Raw genomic sequence first — 20,432 nt, 5'->3', positions numbered from 1 at the left:
TTGCCTTTGGTAAATATAAAAAAATATAATAAGTCTCTATTTATGTAGTGTTGTCTGTCTTGTCATGATGTGTGTTTTGTCCTATATTTATTAAAAAATATATAAAATATTTGTATCCCAGCCCCCGTCCCAGCAGGAGACCTTTTGACTTTTGGTAGGCCGTCATTGTAAATAAGAAATTGTTCTTAACTGACGTGCCTAGTTAAATAAAGTTAAATAAATACAATAAATAGCGCCATCCTGTGGACTAGCAAGTGCATTGAACTGTATACTTTTTTTTCTCGATCCATCACCACGTTGCGGTCGTGATGATGCGCAGTCTCGACAACTACACGCTCGCGCTCGGAATCAGTTGAAACAGGTAAGAAACATAGCTACCCAAAACCTCGGACGGAATGCGATACTGTACCAAATACTATATATATTATTGTCTATGCTTCACTCTTCCCCATGACAGTGATGTTGGGCAAATGGTGTGAGCTCGATATGTTTGAACCTGAACCTCATTGATTTGACCGACTGTGAATTTATGTAGTAATGACTTTCAGCTGATACGTTCATTCAGTTTCAAAACAAGGTAGCAGCTAATACCAATTGTTTGTCATGCATGACAGCCACCATGTCACTAAATGTTTGTTAGCATCATTCAAATACCCTTTTAGATCATTACAGTGGTCTTTGGCACTGCAAAGTTGATCATTATTAACAATTACCTTTTTGTAACTACTCAGACTGCATTTCCCGATTCACTTTCAAATCATTCAGCTTTCTAGCTAAGTTAGCTTAATCAGAGAAATGCACAACTAACAACAAAAAGCAAACTTTTAAATGTGAAGTAAAATGTCAATTTAAGTTGCTAGTGTAAGTAAAGTTGCTACTATAACTTAGCTAGCTAAACTAACAAGGTGAGCTAGCTAGCTACCTTGTCGTAAATATATGCGTGTCATTGGATGGCGCGCAAGATGGCGATCAGTGCAGATAATTTGTTTTGGTAGCTGAAGGAATTATTGGATTTCTTTACCCAATTATGACCATTGGATTAGTTCTACGGTCATAAAACCCTGTGTGAATATGGTTTAGTTTATTTACCAAAGTAATTTATTACTTTCTGCAAGCTATTCACCTTTAAAAATTAAGTTTAGGACAACACTAGCTAGCTCAAAAACTAGCTTGTCAAACGTACATGGAAACTGCCACGATTTGAAAGAAATGGAGAGATCTTCAGATGGACAATTGACCACAAAAGAGAGTGATTTTGGGTACTCTTCTTCAGAATGTAACTGTGGGGGGAAATACTGCAATGGGTGATGAAAATGTGGTGAGCACAGACAACATTGCTCACAACTTGCGCCTCTCCAGTTCCCAGCTCAGGCCTTTACCTTATGACCCCGGAACTTCAGTCAAGCCCCAGGGGAAAAAGATGAGAGGCCAAGAGGTTGTCACTTCTTGAGATGCAAAACCATATCGCAATGCTTTTGACAGCAAAGATGGATGAAAGGGCAAATGTCTTGGAGGTCATGGTTGGGGAGAATACAATGAAAATTGAGGCCATTAAAAAAATCTGACTATCTTTGGAGAAGTGAAAACCCTCAAAAGTGACATGAAGAAAGTGGAAGTTATCAGCCAGGAAAATGAAAAGAAGCTGCTTAACTCAAGCAAAAGGGGAATGAGGCGGATAGATACCAGCGCAGGTGGAACCTGAGGCTCCATGGAATTCCAGATCAGGCGGAGGACATCAAATGCAGAGTTGACATCTGTGGAGCTGTCATTCCCGTCTCAAAAGCCACACTTCAGGAATATGTAGACATCGTTTGGGAAGACTTGTGGATCAAGACAAGAGACTGAGGACCGATCTACACAGGATCTTTGGAGGCGAGCTAAGAATTGTGAATTCCTCATCAAGCAAAAATTGAGGTTCACGGAGGATCTGACCTCAGCAGACAAAGTGACGAGGGAAACTGTGGCTGCAGCTCAGGCAGGGAAAATTGCATTTTTTTTTATCGGTACAAGAGTGATCATCGATGGGAAAGAAATGCGGCCAAATCAGAACATTTGAGTGAAAGCCAGAGTCTAACTCAGACAACTGGCAGGCCAAAAAACTGATTACCAGGTGAAAAGCAGCCTTTTATTATAAAAATGTACACAAACACTTGAATGAGAAAAGGCTGACCTGAGAACTGGTCAACTAAACACTAACTATAGATGAATAACTGCTTATTGTAAAGTCTACAATGTCTCCCCCTTGTGGGAGTAAGAATACTTTAACTTCATGACCTATATTTGTTAGTTTTTTTGTTGGAGAGGTTAATAATGGGATGGAAATCCTTTTGAGTTACATATCCTTAGGAAAAGCTTATATTAGCATAACAAGGTTGTTGGTTGAAGTTTGTCTATCTCTTTGTTCAATTAATGTCAGGGGGTATTTGTAATTTACTCAAGGGTAAGGCTATTTTCCTGTATTGCAAATGGTTTAATGCAGACTTTTACAAGAGACTCATGCTTATTCTTTCGCTCTATCTTTTTGGAAAAATCAATGGGCCGATATCTGGTTATCATATGGCAACAACCACTCTGCAGGTGTAGCAGTTTTAAGAGGTGTATTTAAAGGGAAGGTCATCAGTAGTAAGACTCACCACTCTGTACGTTGGTTAATTTTAACAGTAAATTTCAATTGAACCATAAATTCTTACTGATCATGAAGGTATATTCTTATCTTTTAAATATGAATGGATTTGAAGTTAAACCGAATCGAAGTTATTGGAAACTCAATAGTAGACTGTTGGAAGATGATAATTTCAAGATGGATGCCAAATATATTATACAAGACAATTGGAGGAAAGCCCAACTATTTTAGTCTTATGGAAATATTGGGAACTAATGAAGTATGAAATAAGACAAACAGCCATGAAGAGAGGTAAATAAATTGCTGAACTTAAAAGATTGAGGGAAGATGAACTTATTCATAAGCTCAATATAGATGGCAAAGAAAATGAAAACCCCAAAGATGTTTCAGGATTCTATGGTAACCTTTATACCAGTAATGCCTGTTCTACTAGTGATATCTCTGCCTTTCTTGACTCTGTCAAAGCCTGTGCAAAATTCATAGATGAAGACTTCCAAAAGTCTTGTGATTAAATTATTTCTATAAATGAAGAAAAAAAAATGTATCAGCAAGTTAAGAGATAACAAATCTCCAAGGAATGATGGCATTATCAGTCAAATCTATAAATATGTTCAGGAGGATATTATTGAATTTATATTGAATGTTTTTAAGGAAGCAATTGATTTAGGGGTCCTGCCTATTTCTATGACACAGGGCCTAATTTCTGTAATACCCAAACCAAACAAAGATTCTATGATGATAGAAAATTTGGAGACCAATCACAATGATGGAAAGCTACTTGCATCCATCATTGCAGAAAGACTTAAATGTCTTGACCAAATCATTGATGATACCCAGTCAGGTTTTATGGAGGGCAGACATATGTAATAATATTCGACTAGTATTGGACTTGATCGACTACAATGAGGACATTATGGAAGATGGCTTTATTTTATTTGTTGACTTTTACAAGGCATTTGATACAGTTAAACATTATTTTCTTTTTGAGACTTTGATTTTATTTATTTATTTATTTTGTCAATATTTTCAAAGTGTAATTAAGACACTTTAGAATAATAGTAACAGCTCTGTTAAATTATCCCATGGAACTTCACAAAGATTCAACATTAGACGTGGAATTAAACAAAGATGCCCAATTTCTCCTTTCTTATTTTTATTGGTCACAGAAGTTATGGCACTTCACATAAATAAGAATAGTTTTAGGGGTATTCAGATACAAGACAAAGAGATAAAATGTTCATAATTGGCTGACGACACCACCATTTTTTTGAAAGATCATAATGAAGTCAAGAAAGCTATTGAGTGTATTAATGCCTTCACACATGTATCAGGTTTATCTCTGAATATTAGGAAATGTGAATTATTTGCGTTGAAAAGACGTGACTTAAACTCAGTATGTAATATCCCTGTAAAAGATGTGATCACATATCTTGGCATTACAGTTAGCAAAGATCAGAAAGAACTTAAATACCTCTCCTTTTGTAGAGGACATTGGAAAGAGGTTTAACTCCTTGTTATTAACCTCTTGCTCCTACCTGACACGCAGGCGTCCCATCTAGACATCTGGAATTTGCTATGCTAATAGCACTCGTTAAAACTCAAACGTTCATTAAAATACACATGCAGGGTACTGAATTAAAGCTACACTCATTGTGAATCCAGGGAACAAGTCAGATTTTTTAAATGCTTTTCGGTGAAAGCATGAGAAGCTATTATCTGATAGCATCTAACACCCCAAAAGACCCGCAGGGGACGTAAACAAAATAAATAGCATAGTCGTCGCTACACACAACGCACAAATCAAATATAAAACAGTCATTACCTTTGACCATCTTCTTTGTTGGCACTCCTAGATGTCCCATAAACATCACTATTGGGTCTTTTTTCCCCCGATTAAATCGGTCCATATATAGCCTAGATATCGAGCTATGAAGACTGTGTGATCAACGAAAAAAATAGCATTTTGTAACGTCCTTTTTTTTTTTTATTATTAAAAAAGTCGACGATAAACTTTCACAAAACACTTCGAAATACTTTTGTAATGCAACTTTAGGTATTAGTAAATGTTAATAAGCGATCAAATTGATCACGAGGCGATGTATATTCTATAGCTGTATGTCTGGAAATAATGTCTGGGTAAATCTCAACCAAAATATCCGGTCAGAGACCGGAAGAACTGCGCTGCCTTGTGTCTGTTTGACCAAGAAACAAATCGTAGGCAAATGACAAGACTGTTGACATCGTGTGGAAGCTGTAGGTATTGCAACCTCGGCCCCATTTAATGTGGATCACGTTTAACAATGGGTTGAAGTGGCGCAAGGATATATTTTCCCATTTTCAGTGATCAGATTTTCCTGCACTTTTCGATGAAACGCACGTTCTGTTATAGTCACAGCCATGATTTAACCAGTTTTATAAACGTCTGAGTGTTTTCTATCCACACATACTAATCATATGCATATACTATATTCCTGGCATGAGTAGCAGGGAGCTGAAATGTTGCACGATTTTTAACAGAATGTTCGAAAAAGTAGGGGGTAGGAGTAACAGGTTAAGAGATCTTTATCTGGACCTGTACTTTTATCAATCTGATGGTTCAAATGAGTTTATACCTCCCTTGTTCCTCTGTCAGTAACTAAAATGGCTGATACTAAATTATTTAACTTCATATGGAGGAATAAACCTCATTATTTAAGAAAAGCGGTAATATGTAGCACCCAAGGTGAGGGAGGGTTGAATGCTCTGGATTTTAAAACCTCTAATATAATATTAAGATTAAATGGATAGAAAACTATTTAAGAAATAAGGATTGCATCTGGAATATCATCCCTAATTTAATAATCCAACAAATTGGTGGTCTAGAATTCTTACTCAAATGCGACTTTGATATGGGTAAAATCCCTATTAAGCTTGCAAACTTTACCTCTAACTTGGAACCTCATGTACAAACACAATTTTTCCCCTCATAGGTTTGACAACAACATTATTTGGGTTAAACAATTATTGAATAGTGATGGACAACTATATGATTATCCAGAACTTATTAGAACACACAATGTTACATTCACTCCTGAGGAGTATCAAATTGTTAGAGCTGTCCCTAAAGGTGCTATTCTTCTTTTAGGAGAATATAACAACACTCCAAGTGCAACTGTTGAGAATTTTGTAGCCTCAGTACAATTAGAAGGAATTTACATTTTAAACTATAAGTGTAATAACATGTATATAATGAAACTGTCAATATGTTACTATTCCCTCTGCTAAAATGTACTGGAATGCAGCCCTAAGACAAGTGAACTGGAACAAAGTTTCATTGTTATCTGGTAAATATTGTATATCTAAGGTGAAAGAAGTATCATACAAACTCATTCATAGAATCTACCCTGGAAAGACCTTTATTATACACAGATTTAAATTAGCTATTGATAACAAATGTGTATTTTGTGATTGTGACCCAGAGACTTGACCATTTATTTTGGGACTATTCTATTATTATGTCAGAAGATTTTGGAGTGAGTTAGAAGATTTTAATCAATTTAAAAAAAAATACTATTAATGTTAATCTGAGAGACTGATATGTTTTATTTTGACCAAATGCTATGGACCCTGATTTAACTTTCATTGTTAATTTGTTTATCTTTCATGGAAGATTCTTTGTCAATAAAATGAAGTGTGCAGAGAACAAACCCCTCTTCACATTATTTAAGATAGAATTGATATATTATTTTGAAATGATCAGTAAAAGTAATACGCACCATGAAAGTATTTAACAAATAGAAAATTAATCTTGATGTGTAATACCCCTGTCTGTTAGGTTTATGTACTCTTGTTTGTATATTTAAGATTTTTTTGTATTTGTTGATCATAATAAAACAAATTAAAAAGTAACTATATGCGTGTAGCAAATTTAGATAAATGATGTACATTTGCTAGCTACAGTAGTTTTCTGAATTTGAACCCCATGTCTTGCAGGTGACCAAACTGTCAGTGACGGTTGAAATCATGCTTGAAATAAATGTTTTGAAAGTAAGTAGCTATCTATGCGTGCTATTCCACACAACATAGATTCCAATCTAGATTGCCAATGGGCTGTCTTTGTTACCTTGCAAATGTGTGTTGTTGCTTTACAAATTGAAAACGGTTTCACCACCATGTTTTCTTTGACAGGTGGAGAACCCGTCCTGTCTGTGGGGTCGGTTTGTGAAGGGTCCAGGGATAGAAGCAGTCGAGAATAAAAAAGAATATGATGATCTGCAAATGAAAATGAACCTTTTCTATCATGAGGTCAACCTACATGTGCAGAAGATCAAACTCTCAACTATAGAGTCGGGACAGGTAATAATCTGTGGAGAGCGTGAAGGGTGATTAGAGCTCAATGTAATTAATCTGTGGAATGTTTGTTTTAGTATCTTGAGTTTAGGGTAATCAACTTGAGTATATGGCACATGATTAAAGACATTTCTCGTTTTTGAAAGTGAATGTGCATTTACAGCTCTGCCTGACTGGCATAGCTCATGAATGATAAATTAATCTATTAGTTGACTGACTAGTTACTACACTGCTATATGAAAAAATTGAGCATCATCATTGTAGTGTTCCCCAGGTGTGTGTGGTGTACTGGTCTGCCCTAAGGAGCTGGTGCCGAGCCATCGTTGAGTCTCTTTTCCTGGGCACCGTTGGAACCCAGGCCATGTGTTTCCTAGTTGACCACGGAGAGCGCGTCATCGTCAGCTCAGATGAGTATGTCCTAATTCACTCTCACATCCCCATTGTGCCAGCTGATGCAAAGGGCAACCAAAAAGGCTCTTGACTTCTGACAGTCTTTGGCCATCTTCTTGGTTTGGCACTTGATTAATGTCATGAAATGTAATTGGCTGATCATGGAGACCTTCCATTCTTCCCCAGAATTCGGGCTCTGTTAGATACGTTTTTGCAGCTGCCCTTCTGGGTGAGGAAGTTTCAGCTCGCTGGTGTTCATCCCATGACGCTGCACGTGTCTGGAGACTGCCTGGAGAAAGCTGAGCTCATGTAAGGGTGGATTGCAGTGCCGAATAAATTGATGTACTAAAATATCCATCAAAATTACTGTAATTATTTTGTACTATTAAAATCACCTTTGTTAGTAGTTATTACTACTCACCCTATAGAGCTCTTGTTTTCATTCTAGACCATCAACGCAATGGGACAGCTCTGCCACACGCTATTTGCACAATCTCTTACAAGGTATGTAATCCTCTCCTGCAAGGTCAGTTTCAATAAAGATCACTGAATTGAGAAAGCACAGTTCGTAGTGCTGGAGTCTCATTGCTTTATATCAGTCCTAACTGTGCTCTGTTCGATTCTCTGATCTGAAGCTTCTACTGAGATGGAGGCAGTGTTGTGTGAAACACAGGCAGATTGCACTGCCATTGAGCTCTACTTGACCGTCAAAAATGTTAAGGTATTGTACAACATACAATCAGTGGTGATGCCTCCCATAACTAGCGATCACAGTTTTTCTATACAACTTTGAAGCTAAAAGATGGTTATCTCTCTAGATCTGTGTAAACGACGATCTGGTCTCAAAGAAGTTTGCGTACTTCACAAGCCAGAAGGCCCATCAAACCAGTGGAAAAAATGGTGTTGATAGATCCCCAGCCGTCTTGGCTTGTGACATCTTTTCTGAAACTCAGAACTTCCTGGCTACTGACGGTTGTACCGCACGATCACTTTCAGATTTCCAGCTCCGGCAGCAGGACCCAATCGTTCATAATCAAGGTGAATGCACCTTCAGTTATTTTGACGTCTTCATTAAGAACAGTTTATTATATTTCTTTCAAAAAGTTCCCGTTGTAAAATATCACTGCATGATCTTGAGGGGGAAACTCTTAGTAAGATTTTCTTAATTGAACCTTCTTTATTGATCTCTTTAGTGTCTGATCAGTGCCAGCTAACGGCATCTGTGAAAGAGGCATCGAAGACTTCCAATGAGATATCAAATCCAAAGGTGACTGACTATTTTACCCTCAATAAGGTGCAGCAGTTGGAATCATGGCACAAACAAAAAGTTATATCCTGTGAAATCAACACTTATGTTATTTACTTTTTACAGAAAAGCCCAGAAAATGGAAGAAATTCCTTAGAGGGAGGGAAAAATAAGGCAGCGCAGCCGCAGAACAAGAAATTCAAGACATTTGCAGAGATTGATGGCGACGAAGTCGAGAGGTTTGTTATATAGCTTTAGTTATTGTTTTTATTGCTCAACAGGTCATTTGGCAGTGGGGCTGCCTTTTGTAGTACGATAATGTCACATTGTTGTTTTTAATCATAGCATTCTTCTTTCAGGGACGACGAGCCTGGAGAGGAAACTGACATGTCTCTTGATTCAGAACTGTTCAGAAATCTGAATCTGTTAAGGTGAGAATGCTTTAGTCTTCTACTTTCATGCTAAGGTTCTAATCTGCTTTGAATGACATTTAATCAAATTCTTACTTGTTCTGGATCTCAACAGATTCAAGAAGTTTCTGAATCCTACTTCGAGCACTCAAAGGGCTGCTATTCCCAATGTGAGTTTCTGGATGATCTCGATAGCCGTTTTTGTAAAAATTCACTTGCACAAGAACTTGGCTTCTACATGTTTCTAAGTCGGGAGATTCCATTTTGGTTCACATAGTGCAAAAGTTCCCAAACTTTTGTACTTTGTGAACCAAAATGGAATCTCTGCAGTGAATCTTGGGTCAAAAAGAGACTAATGCTGTAAAGCACCTTTTGTTTAATTGTCAGACTGAGTTTATTGAACAGAAGGAGGAATGTGGTGTTCAGAGGATCTCTGCGGTCACTGAGAAAGCAGAGGAAGAGCCGGTCACTGCACCTCATCAGATCGGCCAACAGACTGAAACGGCTGTATGGTATGAACACAACCCTCCTGCCACTACCACTCACGTTCTCTGTTCTAATTAGAGGACCTAATGGAAAAAAAGTATTGTGACTTTAATCCTCAACAATTTTGGCATGTGTATCTTTGCAATGTGTATTTTAAATTGTCAAATAAACTGCTGCCATCCTTTCAACCATTCTAATGCTACCTACCTTTCAACCATGACTTTGCCCATATGTAAGTTAGTGAATTTGTCAAGTTGTTTTAAAGCGCCATCTGCTGAATGCTTTCATAGTAACGTTGAAAGTCAACCTGTGGATCAAAAATGCAGTGAACAAAAGTATATCACATTAAAAGCTAAGACAAGTGATATATGTGTGTTTTCTCACAATTAAACTTTGTTGAATTTCTTGGATGAAAGTTTTTCTAGATTTAAATACTGAACATAATCGGAACATGCAACAATTTTCAAAGATTTTTCTGAGTTACAGTTCATGTGAGGAAATCTGTCAATTTCAAATGAAATTCATTAGGCCCTAATCTATGGATTTCACATGACATGTATCTGTCTGTCACAGAACTTTAAATAATGAGCCTCATGATCTTGTCACAGTATTTCTGTGCATTCAAATTGCCATTGATAAAATGCAATTGTGCTCGTTGTCCGTCCATAGTTTATGCCTGCCCATGCTATAACCCCACCACCACCATGGGGCACTCTGTTCACACCGTTGACATCAGCAAACTGCTCAGCCACATGACGCCATGCACGTGGTCTGCGGTTGTGAGGCCATTGTCTGACACAACTGCACATTTTAGAGTAGCCTTTTATTGTCCCCCAGCACGAGGTGCACCTGTTTAATGATCGTGCCGTTTAATCAGCTTCTTGATATGCCACACCTGTAAGGTGGATGGATTATCTTGACAAAGGAGAAATGCTCACTAACAGGGATGTAAACACATTTTGTGCACAAAATTTGAGAGTAGTAAGCTTTTTGAGCATATGGAAAGTGTCTGGGATTTCTTTATTTCAGGTCATGAAACATGGAACCAACACTTTTACATGTTTCATTTATATTTTTGTTATTAATGTGAATGTCTGTACTAAAGTGTAATCTGTGGTTCCAGTACTCCTAGTGACCTAGTAGACCGGACACAAGAGTTTGTCTTCACAGAGCAGCCAACCATTGAGGAGGAGCTTGTCTGCGCTCGGTTGTTGCAGTTGCTAAACCCTGACCCTCTGAACACAGATGTAGGCTCATCAGAAGTCACTGTAAGTATCGAATCAACCTTAATTTATACAAAAAAGTTCAAATAATCATCAATGGACTGGATGCAGATATACTCTTCACTTCCTTGGGTAGCTGTCACCAAATGTATTGACATGTTTTGTGCACATACAATAATATCTACTGTCCATGACTGACTTAAGTGTTCCTCATGTCAGATCGTCCATACTGATCCAAGCAGGAGTGGGATAATGGTGCATTCTGCCTTTACTCTGGACCCCTGCACCAGTCTGGCCAATGCTCCAATCACTGACACCTTCCGGAGGGTTGGTTTGCTTTCAACTATGTTCTAACTTTCGAATGGAACGTATTTTGAATGCACTGAGCGCTGTACATTGCTCTAGATAAGAGCTCCTGCTAAATGACTATAGTCAATGTATTTACAACTGTGAAAATGTAATGTTAGTAATATGATAATGTAAGTTGAGATTGTTCAGTATAAATGTAATTAGTTGAACATTTGAAATGACTGTTCAACATTTTACCCTGAAGATCTTAGGCAATAATAATGTCCTGTCGCATGGGCAGCAGGTAGCCTAGGTTAAGAGCATTGGGCCAATAACTGAAGGTCGCTGGTTCTAATCCCCATGCTGACTAGGTGAAAAATCTGTAAATGTCTAGACTAGTATGTCATGAAGATTGGTAATGTGCATTGTGTTTCTTTTCAGATCTTGATGAGGAATAAGTATGCCGGCCCGTCTGTGGCTGAGAGTTACTGCTGGCCGGCGGTGGCCAGGGGCTGTGACACGGTCCTCATCTCCCACAGCGGAGACCAGCCCCTCACCTACATTCCCCCGTTCCTGGCCCACATGCAGCTCTCCTCCGTCTTCAGCGCCCTCTCTTCTCGCACCGGGGTGAGTTGAGCAAGTAGTAGTAGCAAGCACCTTGATTTCCAGTGTTTCCCCTGCTGTTATTGTGGTGGATAACTATCTCTGTTTGCCTCCTAATAAAATTGTCTGGCTTCAATTAGACAGTTGAAAATCTTAGTTTTGGTACAGGCCTCTTCCGCTCCGTTCATGGTGATACCACGCTATGTAGACAAAGTAGTATGTAGAATTCTGGGTGTTTAATTGGTTTGTTAGGGTTCAATGGCAAACAGCAGTAACCTACCTAACTATGTTCATTAAGTCAGGCATGGTTTTCTGCTGACATCTGCTTTTAAAGGATCCATTTGTGTTTATTCCGTTTTATCTAATACCACATTATGTGCGGTCTCCTTCAGCCCATAGCGGTGATCCTGTGCCCAGGGTGGGAGAAAGCCCAGACTGTGATTGACCTGCTGGAGGAGAGCCAGACCTTCCAAGTCCTCCACCCCATGGTCATACTGTTGGGACTGGGAAAGGACGAGGCAAAGACTGTTAAGATCCAGAACAACTGTAAGACCATTATTCTCAGGATCAGGACAGTTCGGTTTGACAGACAGGAGTATTACTACATTCCTCTCCTGCTGTGCTTTGTGTGCGTCTCTCCAGGCCAGGTGGTGGTGACCACTCCGTTCAGCCTTGTGCGTCTGCTGCGTTTGCACTGTTTCTTGTTCCTGCGGCTGTGTCACCTAGCGCTGGACGAAGTGGACCTGCTCTTTTCTAGAGCCCCGGACGAGGTGAGAGACACTGACTGTTCTTCAACTGTAGTGATAAGACTACAAAAGGAGAGAACGGGAGATACACATGGTAAAGGGGCACAGACCGAAAATAGCCAAGATGGGACTCAAACCCCCGTCACCAGGGGGTGATACAACTAGACCAGACTCCAGTGCTTTCAACTGCTTAAAGCAGTAATCCCGGTCATCTGCGCTTCAAAGGCAACACCTCACGGCACACCGCCTCTCCCCTATTTGACCTTGATATTTTGTGTGTATGTACTGATATGTAGGTTGTGTGTGCTGCTTTTTAAATATATGTTGTTCTGTCCTTGAGCTGTTCTTGTCTATTAATGTTCTGTATTGTGTCATGTTTCATGTTCTGTGGGCCCCAGGAAGAGAAGTTGTGGCTTTCGCAATAGCTAATGGGGGTCCTAATAAAATATACCCCTGTCTCGTCTGTTTTCCTCCCTTGCCAATGTCTCCTCAGCAGTTTATCTGACTGTTCTCCCCCTTTCCTCAGATGACCATCATCCTGCAGCACTTCCAGAGGGTGACAGCCAGCGAGGAGCGTGTGTCGTGCCCCAGACAGATCATCGCAGTGGGAAAGCGCTGGAGCCGCCCCCTGGAGGGCCTGCTCCTCAACCACATGAGCAACCCCACCGTTGTCGTCACGGTGATGGAGGAGGCCGCACTCTACGGCAATGTGCACCAGGTCAGTTTTGAGAGGACTGACAACAAAATAATCTGAAAACCTACAAAGGTTGGAGGGTCTCTACCATCAGAGAGCTGGTTAAAGGGATAGTTCAGGCAAAATCTATATTTAAGTGGAATTACCCTTACTTTGAGTTGTCTGAAGGCCCATAGTGACAGAATCCACAATAATCCATTGTTTACTTCTGCCGCAGCCAGGATTAAGCATAATTAGCCTCGTCCAAATTCATGAATGTAAACAGCCGGACCGATGTTAGCAAAGCTACATCACAAGCAGAAACTTCCTCAGAAACACTTTAAAGTAATGGATTATTGTGGATTCTGCCACTTTGTGCCTTCAGACACAACTCAAGTTCAGGGTAATTCCACTCAAATATAGATTTTGTCTGAACTATCCCTTTAAGTGTTTAGCTGTCTCTGATTTGAAGGGCCTGTTGGTTGGATTTGTGATTGATTAAAACTATGTAATGTGGCAGTAAACCTGCTTTCATCGTATCTCATTTAGACTAGTCATTACTTTTAGTAAGGGAAGAAGGGTCCAAGAGTCAAACAAGGTCTAAAAGTCTCTCAAAGCAAAGTTTCACTCATGTATATGTTCTTCAATAAAAAATAGAAAGCCTTCTCTCATCTCTCTTCTGCCTCCCCAAGATTATCCTGTTGTGTCTGGACTGCACTAAGATCTCTGTCCTGCTCGGGGCGCTGGACTTCACCCCCGACGTGGCCCAGAAGACCCTCGTCATCACCAACTCTGCTGAGGAGGCTGAAAATGTATTCAAGGTAACTACAGCAATCTATATCTCTTATTTTGGCAACCTTATTTTTGGACGTCCTGTCCCTTGCTGGTACGGGGTACTATAGAAAGAAAAAGACATTGCTACATTTCAAAACTTGTACGATTTGCATTTTGCAACCTTATTTTTGGGCATCTTACCACAAGTGTACAGCACTAGAAAAACAAAAAATACATTGTTCATGTATATTTAGTCAACTAAATGTTTGTTTCTTGTATCTGTCATTCAGGCTGTTTCAAACACATCAGCCTTCTCCCTGAAGGTCCACGAGGAGTTAACCTACCAGTTTGACTTTGTGACAGAGCAGTGGAAGAAGCCCATTGGACCTGGCACTCATGTCATTCTGGGTGAACTGATGCACAATTGCATTTTCTTAGGAGTTGACAGTTGCAATGAATAAAAAATATCATACATCTTTCCATTTTATGGCATAGTCTGCCAGGTCAGCTCAGTTTGCTTGAAGTAAGCTTGTCTCTATTTTTGTTCTCCAATTTGCCCTTTGTCCAATCTGACCTGTTTTTCTTTCCTTGTCTTTCTGTCTACCAGTCACCACCAATGAGTGTATGAAGTCTTTGGGTATCTGTGATGCTACGTGTGTTGTGCACTACGGCTTCCCAAGCTCACCTAAGCTGTTTGGCAGCCGTCTGTTTTGCATGTCCCAGAACTTCCAGAACCTTTCCGACAAGGTAACGTTAGAACAAACTATGTTCTTTCTCTTGCTCAGTCCTGGATTCAGAGCTGAGATAAGCGTGCACAGCTCTGACTTTTTCTGGGAGACGTCTAGTTTAGCGGGCAGATCTCAAGTCAGAAGATGGCCCTGAGTGGTCTCCTTTTACATAATTTATTCAGATGGCACCTGTGTAAGTGTATCTTCTTTGACTGTATGAGGATAGTCTACTTTGTGAATTCCTTTTCATATTGGATTCTGTGATTGACAGGAGCGTGCTGCAGAGAGCACGTCTCACCCTGCCAAGTCAGTGCTGCTGCTATCTGAGAGGAATGCCCGTCACGTAATCGGGGTCCTGCGCTACCTAAAGCGTACTGAGGCCTCGCTGCCTCCAGAGCTGCTGCACTTCGCCCAGGGAGTCCTGCGGGCCAAGGAGGAACAGAAGTCAGACATGCCTCTGTGCAGATACCTCAAGAGCTTTGGCTTCTGCAGGTCAGTGCAGCTGAGATGCAGACAATACTCTGTCAAGAGCATTTCTCCATGGGACAATAAAGCTAGATTTGATTTGCTGTTATGCATGTTACAATACTCAGACATAAGCTGAACCTTGAATGTGGGTACTTTGAAAGATTCATACTTGTTCTATGCACTTAAGAATAGAACTTTATAGTTTTGTAAATCATTGCTTTGCTCAAGGGCACAGCAGCAATAGATGGCACCTGATATTCTTTATGTAGTGCTTAATGTGACTCTTGCTGTATTGCAGGGACAGCAGTGTTTGTTCTTATCGACACAGCATCAGCCCCATAACAGACCAGCCACTGCAACCAGACTCTGGAACTATTGTGGTGAGTCAGCATATTATATGATAGCACTTGTTTCAGGGGTGTAGATATCAGGCAAGAACAGATGCCAAAGTTGGACATATCCTCTCAAGCTTTTCCAATGAGATCACAGGTGTAATATAACTTAATATGCTATCTGAATGTATTCAAATGAATATATATATATATTTGTTTCACTCTTACGTTTGAAAGGTTCTGCCCTTGTTCATCAAGACTGCTTCCGTCTACTACGGACGCATTGTGAGTAAGAAGGAGGACCGTTATGAGAGCCTGGCAGCAGCAATGACTACATACTACGCCGCTGAGAAGCTGGGTGCTAAGGAGGTTCTGGAGGGAGGGCTGTACGGAGTACAAGAGGATGAGGTCTACCACAGGTCAGAAAACAAACAACATTAATTCAGTCACTTTTATAACTGATGATGTATGATATATGGCCATGAAGCAGGTTTAAACAACATTCCAAGTAATGGTTACATGCAGTGAAGTGAAGTCCAAATCCTCTGGGTGGGTCAAATGCTTTTGTCACATATCAACCCAATGCCACTCTACCTCACGTTCCTTACTTAACAACTCCTCCCACTGCTCCTCTCCTGCCTGTCTTGCAGGGTGCGGGTGACTTCGGTGCCGGACAAGGGTGAGTGGATGTTCTGCAGCGTGAGGGCTCTTTTCCTGGATGAGGGGCGTGAGCAGGAGGTGAAATCCCACCAGCTGCTGCAACTGCCGGCCCAGTTCCACACACTGCCGCCCCAGGCTTTGGAAATCATTGTCTGCAGGGCCATGCCCATCGACGCTGAGGTCAAATGGAACCCCAAGGTCTCTTACACCAGGCTACACTCACTGGAACATTTCTCACTCACTTTTTGGGAGCTCATCTTTAGCGATAGAACATTTAAATAATTAGAACCAATGACCATGAACTATGTTACAGAAGCTAAAATTATGTGTTGAGATTTTTTAAATTAAAAAAATATATGTTCCACTATTAGTTAACCAGGTAGGCCAGTTGAGAACAAGTTCTCATTTACAACTGTGACCTAGCCAAAGCCCTTGCGACACAAACAACACAGAGTTACACATGGGATGAACAAATGTACAGTCAAATAACACAATAGATACACCTATAAAGTGTGCAAATGTAGTAAGATTAAAGAGGTAAGGCAATAAATAGGCCATAGTGGCAGAATATGTGAAAGTAGAAATACTGGGGTGCAAAGGAGCAAAAAAGTAAATAGCAATATGGGGATGAGGTGGGTGGGCTGTGTACAGGTGCATTGATTGGTAACCTGCTCTAACAGCTGATGCTTAATGTAAGTGAGGGAGATATGTCTCCAGCTTCAGTGATTTTTGCAATTCGTTCCAATCATTGGCAGCAGAGAACTGGAAGGAAAGGTGGCCAAAGGAGGAGTTGGCTTTGGGGATGACCAGTGAAATATACCGCCTGGAACGTGTGCGATGAGTGGGTGTTGCTATTGTGACCAGTGAGTTGAGATAAGGCGGGGCTTTACCTAGCAAAGACAGTGTAGTGTGTTGGAGGCCATTTTGCATATGACATCGCCGAAGTCAAGGATCAGTTTTACGAGGGTATGTTTAGCAGCATAAGTGAAGGAGGCTTTGTTGAGAAATAGGAAGCCGATTTATAGATTTGATTTTGGATTGGAGATGCTTAATGTGAGTCTGGAAGGAGAGTTTACAGTCTAGCCCAGACATGGGCAAACTACGGCCCGCGGGCCACATACGGCCCGTTAGGCTTTTTAATCCGGCCCGCCGAACTTGTCCAAATTATAGTAAAAACCTCATTTTTTCCCCTTTCCCTGCAATGCCCACGTTTCCCCAATAGATGGCGCACTCAAAACACATTGACCGTTGTTGGAGTGGCGCGTATTTCTCTTTATTTCACTTTAATTTTCACTTCGTTTAACGTCACCATTAAGCCCTTCTGTGAAAATGAGCGGACCAAAGAGAAGGAAAGTGGACAGCGAATGCCGAGTGTTTAATAAGGAGTGGACAACAAAATACTTCTTCACTGAAGTCCGATCAACGGCTGTATGTCTGATATGCCAAGAAGCTGTTGCTGTTTTCAAATAGTACAATATCAGCCATCACTTTGCCACGAAGCATGCAAACTATGCTAGCAAGCAGTCAACACAAGAACGGGCGGCTACTGCTCAGAGGTTAACTGACCAACACCTCAGATCTGTCCTGAGAATTGCCACAACAAAACTAACTCCAGACTTTGATGCACTGGCAAAAAAGGGAGACCAACAACACTGTTCCCACTGAAATGGTGAGTTTTTCTGCTGTGTTATGAAAAAATGCATATGGAAAGTTTGGAAGTGCGTCTTTTAATTAAGAGCAATGCGCATTTACGCACAGCAGCGGTACAGTAGCTTAATTAACACGCCGCACATCGCTCTTAATTTAAATTGAAATTTTCAGCTGCAGGTAGGATATTTAATACAGCCTATGTCTGTGTGCTTGGCAACGATACACGTGTACTGTTTGCGCGTGAAGGCGAGGGCGTCCGTGGCGAGTTTGTAGAGCGCGCGGTCAGGACAATCCATCCATGATTTTGCGGAGTTTAACACAAGTAGATATTATTGAGCTTGAGTATTTCGTTGTGTAATAATATGTTTTGAATGTTGAAAGTGATTCCATTTTTCAATAAATGTTGATTTCTTTAACTTTGCACCTTCGATTGAAACTTATTAAAAACAGACGCAATCTTGATAAATAACAGTGCGTATGTTATTTTAATCTATTTACATTTCCTCCTCCCAGTATCTGCGAAATAGTATGTAAATGCCATATCTTGCATATTCCTTGAGACAAATTTATTAACTGATAAGGGCTATTTTTCACATTTGAAAGACAGTTAATAAATTGGGTTGTAGTGTTCTTACTGTGCTATGAGGTTTGCACACACTACATTTAATGCTTTAGTATATCCGGCCCAAACACTCCCTCCAAATGCTCCTGGCCCGGCCCCTCTGTCAAATTTTAGAACCCATTGTGGCCCGCGAGTCAAAAAGTTTGCCCACCTCTGGTCTAGCCAGACACCTAGGTATTTATAGTGTTCCACAAGTCCGAACAGTCCAGAGTAGTGATGCTAGACGGGCGGGCTGGTGCGAGCAGCGATCGGTTGAAGAGCATGCATTTAGTTTTACTTTCATTTAAGAGCAGTTGGAGGCCACGTAAGGAGTGTTGTATGGCATCAAAGCTTGTCTGGGGGTTTGTTAACACAATGTCCAAAGGGCCAGATGTATACAGAGGTGGATCAGAGAATCACCAGCAGCAAGAGCGACATCATAGATATATACAGAGAAGAGAGTCTGCCCAAGAATTGAACCCTGTAGAACCCCCAGAGACTGCCAGAGTCTGCCAGAGGTTTGGACAACAGGCCCTCCGATTTGACACTGAATTCTATCTGAGAAGTACAGTGCCTTGCGAAAGTATTTGGCCCCCTTGAACTTTGCGACCTTTTGCCACATTTCCGGCTTCAAACATAAAGATATAAAACTGTATTTTTTGTGAAGAATCAACAACAAGTGGGACACAATCATGAAGTGGAACGACATTTATTGGATATTTCAAACTTTTTTAACAAATCAAAAACTGAAAAATTGTCAGTGCAAAATTATTCAGCCCCCTTAAGTTAATACTTTGTAGCGCCACCTTTTGCTGCGATTACAGCTGTAAGTCGCTTGGGGTATGTCTCTATCAGTATTGCACATCGAGAGACTGACATTTTTTCCCATTCCTCCTTGCAAAACAGCTCGAGCTCAGTGAGGTTGGATGGAGAGCAGTTTTCAGTTCTTTCCACAGATTCTCGATTGGATTCAGGTCTGGACTTTGACTTGGCCATTCTAACACCTGGATATGTTTATTTTTGAACCATTCCATTGTAGATTTTGCTTTATGTTTGGGATCAATGTCTTGTTGGAAGACAAATCTCCGTCCCAGTCTCAGGTCTTTTGCAGACTCCATCAGGTTTTCTTCCAGAATGGTCCTGTATTTGGCTCCATCCATCTTCCCTCTCCCTGCTGAAGAAAAGCAGGCCCAAACCATGATGCTGTCACCACCATGTTTGACAGTGGGGATGCTGTGTTCAGGGTGATGAGCTGTGTTGCTTTTACGCCAAACATAACGTTTTGCATTGTTGGCAAAAAGTTCCATTTTGGTTTCATCTGACCAGAGCACCTTCTTCCACATGTTTGGTGTGTCTCCCAGGTGGCCTGTGGCAAACTTTAAACGACACTTTTTATGGATATCTTTAAGAAATGGCTTTCTTCTTGCCACTCTTCCATAAAGGCCAGATTTGTGCAATATACGACTGATTGTTGTCCTATGGAGAGAGTCTCCCACCTCAGCTGTAGATCTCTGCAGTTCATCCAGAGTGGTCATGGGCCTCTTGGCTGCATCTCTGATCAGTCTTCTCCTTGTATGAGCTGAAAGTTTAGAGGGACGGCCAGGTCTTGGTATATTTGCAGTGGTCTGATACTCCTTCCATTTCAATATTATCGCTTGCACAGTGCTCCTTGGGATGTTTAAAGCTTGGGAAATCTTTTTGTATCCAAATCCGGCTTTAAACTTCTTCACAACAGTATCTCGGACCTGCCTGGTGTGTTCCTCGTTCTTCATGATGCTCTCTGCGCTTTTAACGGACCTCTGAGACTATCACAGTGCAGGTGCATTTATACGGAGACTTGATTACACACAGGTAGATTGTATTTATCATCATTAGTCATTTAGGTCAACATTGGATCATTCAGAGATCCTCACTGAACTTCTGGAGAGAGTTTGCTGCACTGAAAGTAAAAGTGGCTGAATAATTTTGCACGCCCAATTTTTCAGTTTTTGTTTTGTTAAAAAAGTTAGAAATATCCAATAAATGTCGTTCCACTTCATGATTGTGTCCCACTTGTTGTTGATTCTTCACAAAAAAATACAGTTTTATATCTTTATGTTTGAAGCCTGAAATGTGGCAAAAGGTCGCAAAGTTCAAGGGGGCCGAATACTTTCGCAAGGCACTGCAGTTGGTGAACCAGGCATGGCAGTCATTTGAGAAACC

At 40.6% G+C, this 20,432-nt stretch overlaps 1 protein-coding gene across 1 annotated transcript in view; it reads left to right on the top strand.

Moving 5' to 3' along the window:
• The first annotated feature begins 277 nt into the window (after window positions 1-277).
• The window catches only part of tdrd12 (tudor domain containing 12), a 44,988-nt gene continuing 24,833 nt past the window's right edge, over window positions 278-20,432 (top strand). The window contains exons 1-26 of the mRNA XM_046346193.1: window positions 278-361; window positions 6,596-6,649; window positions 6,791-6,958; window positions 7,227-7,363; window positions 7,529-7,651; window positions 7,791-7,846; window positions 7,978-8,063; window positions 8,161-8,380; window positions 8,536-8,609; window positions 8,715-8,827; window positions 8,948-9,019; window positions 9,114-9,168; window positions 9,386-9,510; window positions 10,608-10,752; window positions 10,927-11,034; window positions 11,437-11,622; window positions 11,991-12,144; window positions 12,241-12,368; window positions 12,871-13,062; window positions 13,710-13,838; window positions 14,082-14,199; window positions 14,399-14,538; window positions 14,791-15,011; window positions 15,286-15,367; window positions 15,557-15,738; window positions 15,970-16,177. Of these exons, the coding sequence (XP_046202149.1) occupies window positions 6,626-6,649; window positions 6,791-6,958; window positions 7,227-7,363; window positions 7,529-7,651; window positions 7,791-7,846; window positions 7,978-8,063; window positions 8,161-8,380; window positions 8,536-8,609; window positions 8,715-8,827; window positions 8,948-9,019; window positions 9,114-9,168; window positions 9,386-9,510; window positions 10,608-10,752; window positions 10,927-11,034; window positions 11,437-11,622; window positions 11,991-12,144; window positions 12,241-12,368; window positions 12,871-13,062; window positions 13,710-13,838; window positions 14,082-14,199; window positions 14,399-14,538; window positions 14,791-15,011; window positions 15,286-15,367; window positions 15,557-15,738; window positions 15,970-16,177 (3,246 nt within the window). The 5' untranslated portion in view covers window positions 278-361; window positions 6,596-6,625. The remainder of the gene's footprint in view (window positions 362-6,595; window positions 6,650-6,790; window positions 6,959-7,226; window positions 7,364-7,528; window positions 7,652-7,790; window positions 7,847-7,977; window positions 8,064-8,160; window positions 8,381-8,535; window positions 8,610-8,714; window positions 8,828-8,947; window positions 9,020-9,113; window positions 9,169-9,385; window positions 9,511-10,607; window positions 10,753-10,926; window positions 11,035-11,436; window positions 11,623-11,990; window positions 12,145-12,240; window positions 12,369-12,870; window positions 13,063-13,709; window positions 13,839-14,081; window positions 14,200-14,398; window positions 14,539-14,790; window positions 15,012-15,285; window positions 15,368-15,556; window positions 15,739-15,969; window positions 16,178-20,432) is intronic.

The sequence above is a fragment of the Oncorhynchus gorbuscha genome, linkage group LG01, assembly GCF_021184085.1.
Source record: "Oncorhynchus gorbuscha isolate QuinsamMale2020 ecotype Even-year linkage group LG01, OgorEven_v1.0, whole genome shotgun sequence".
Lineage (NCBI taxonomy): Eukaryota > Metazoa > Chordata > Actinopteri > Salmoniformes > Salmonidae > Oncorhynchus > Oncorhynchus gorbuscha.
This window is presented reverse-complemented; position numbering and strand designations above follow the sequence as displayed.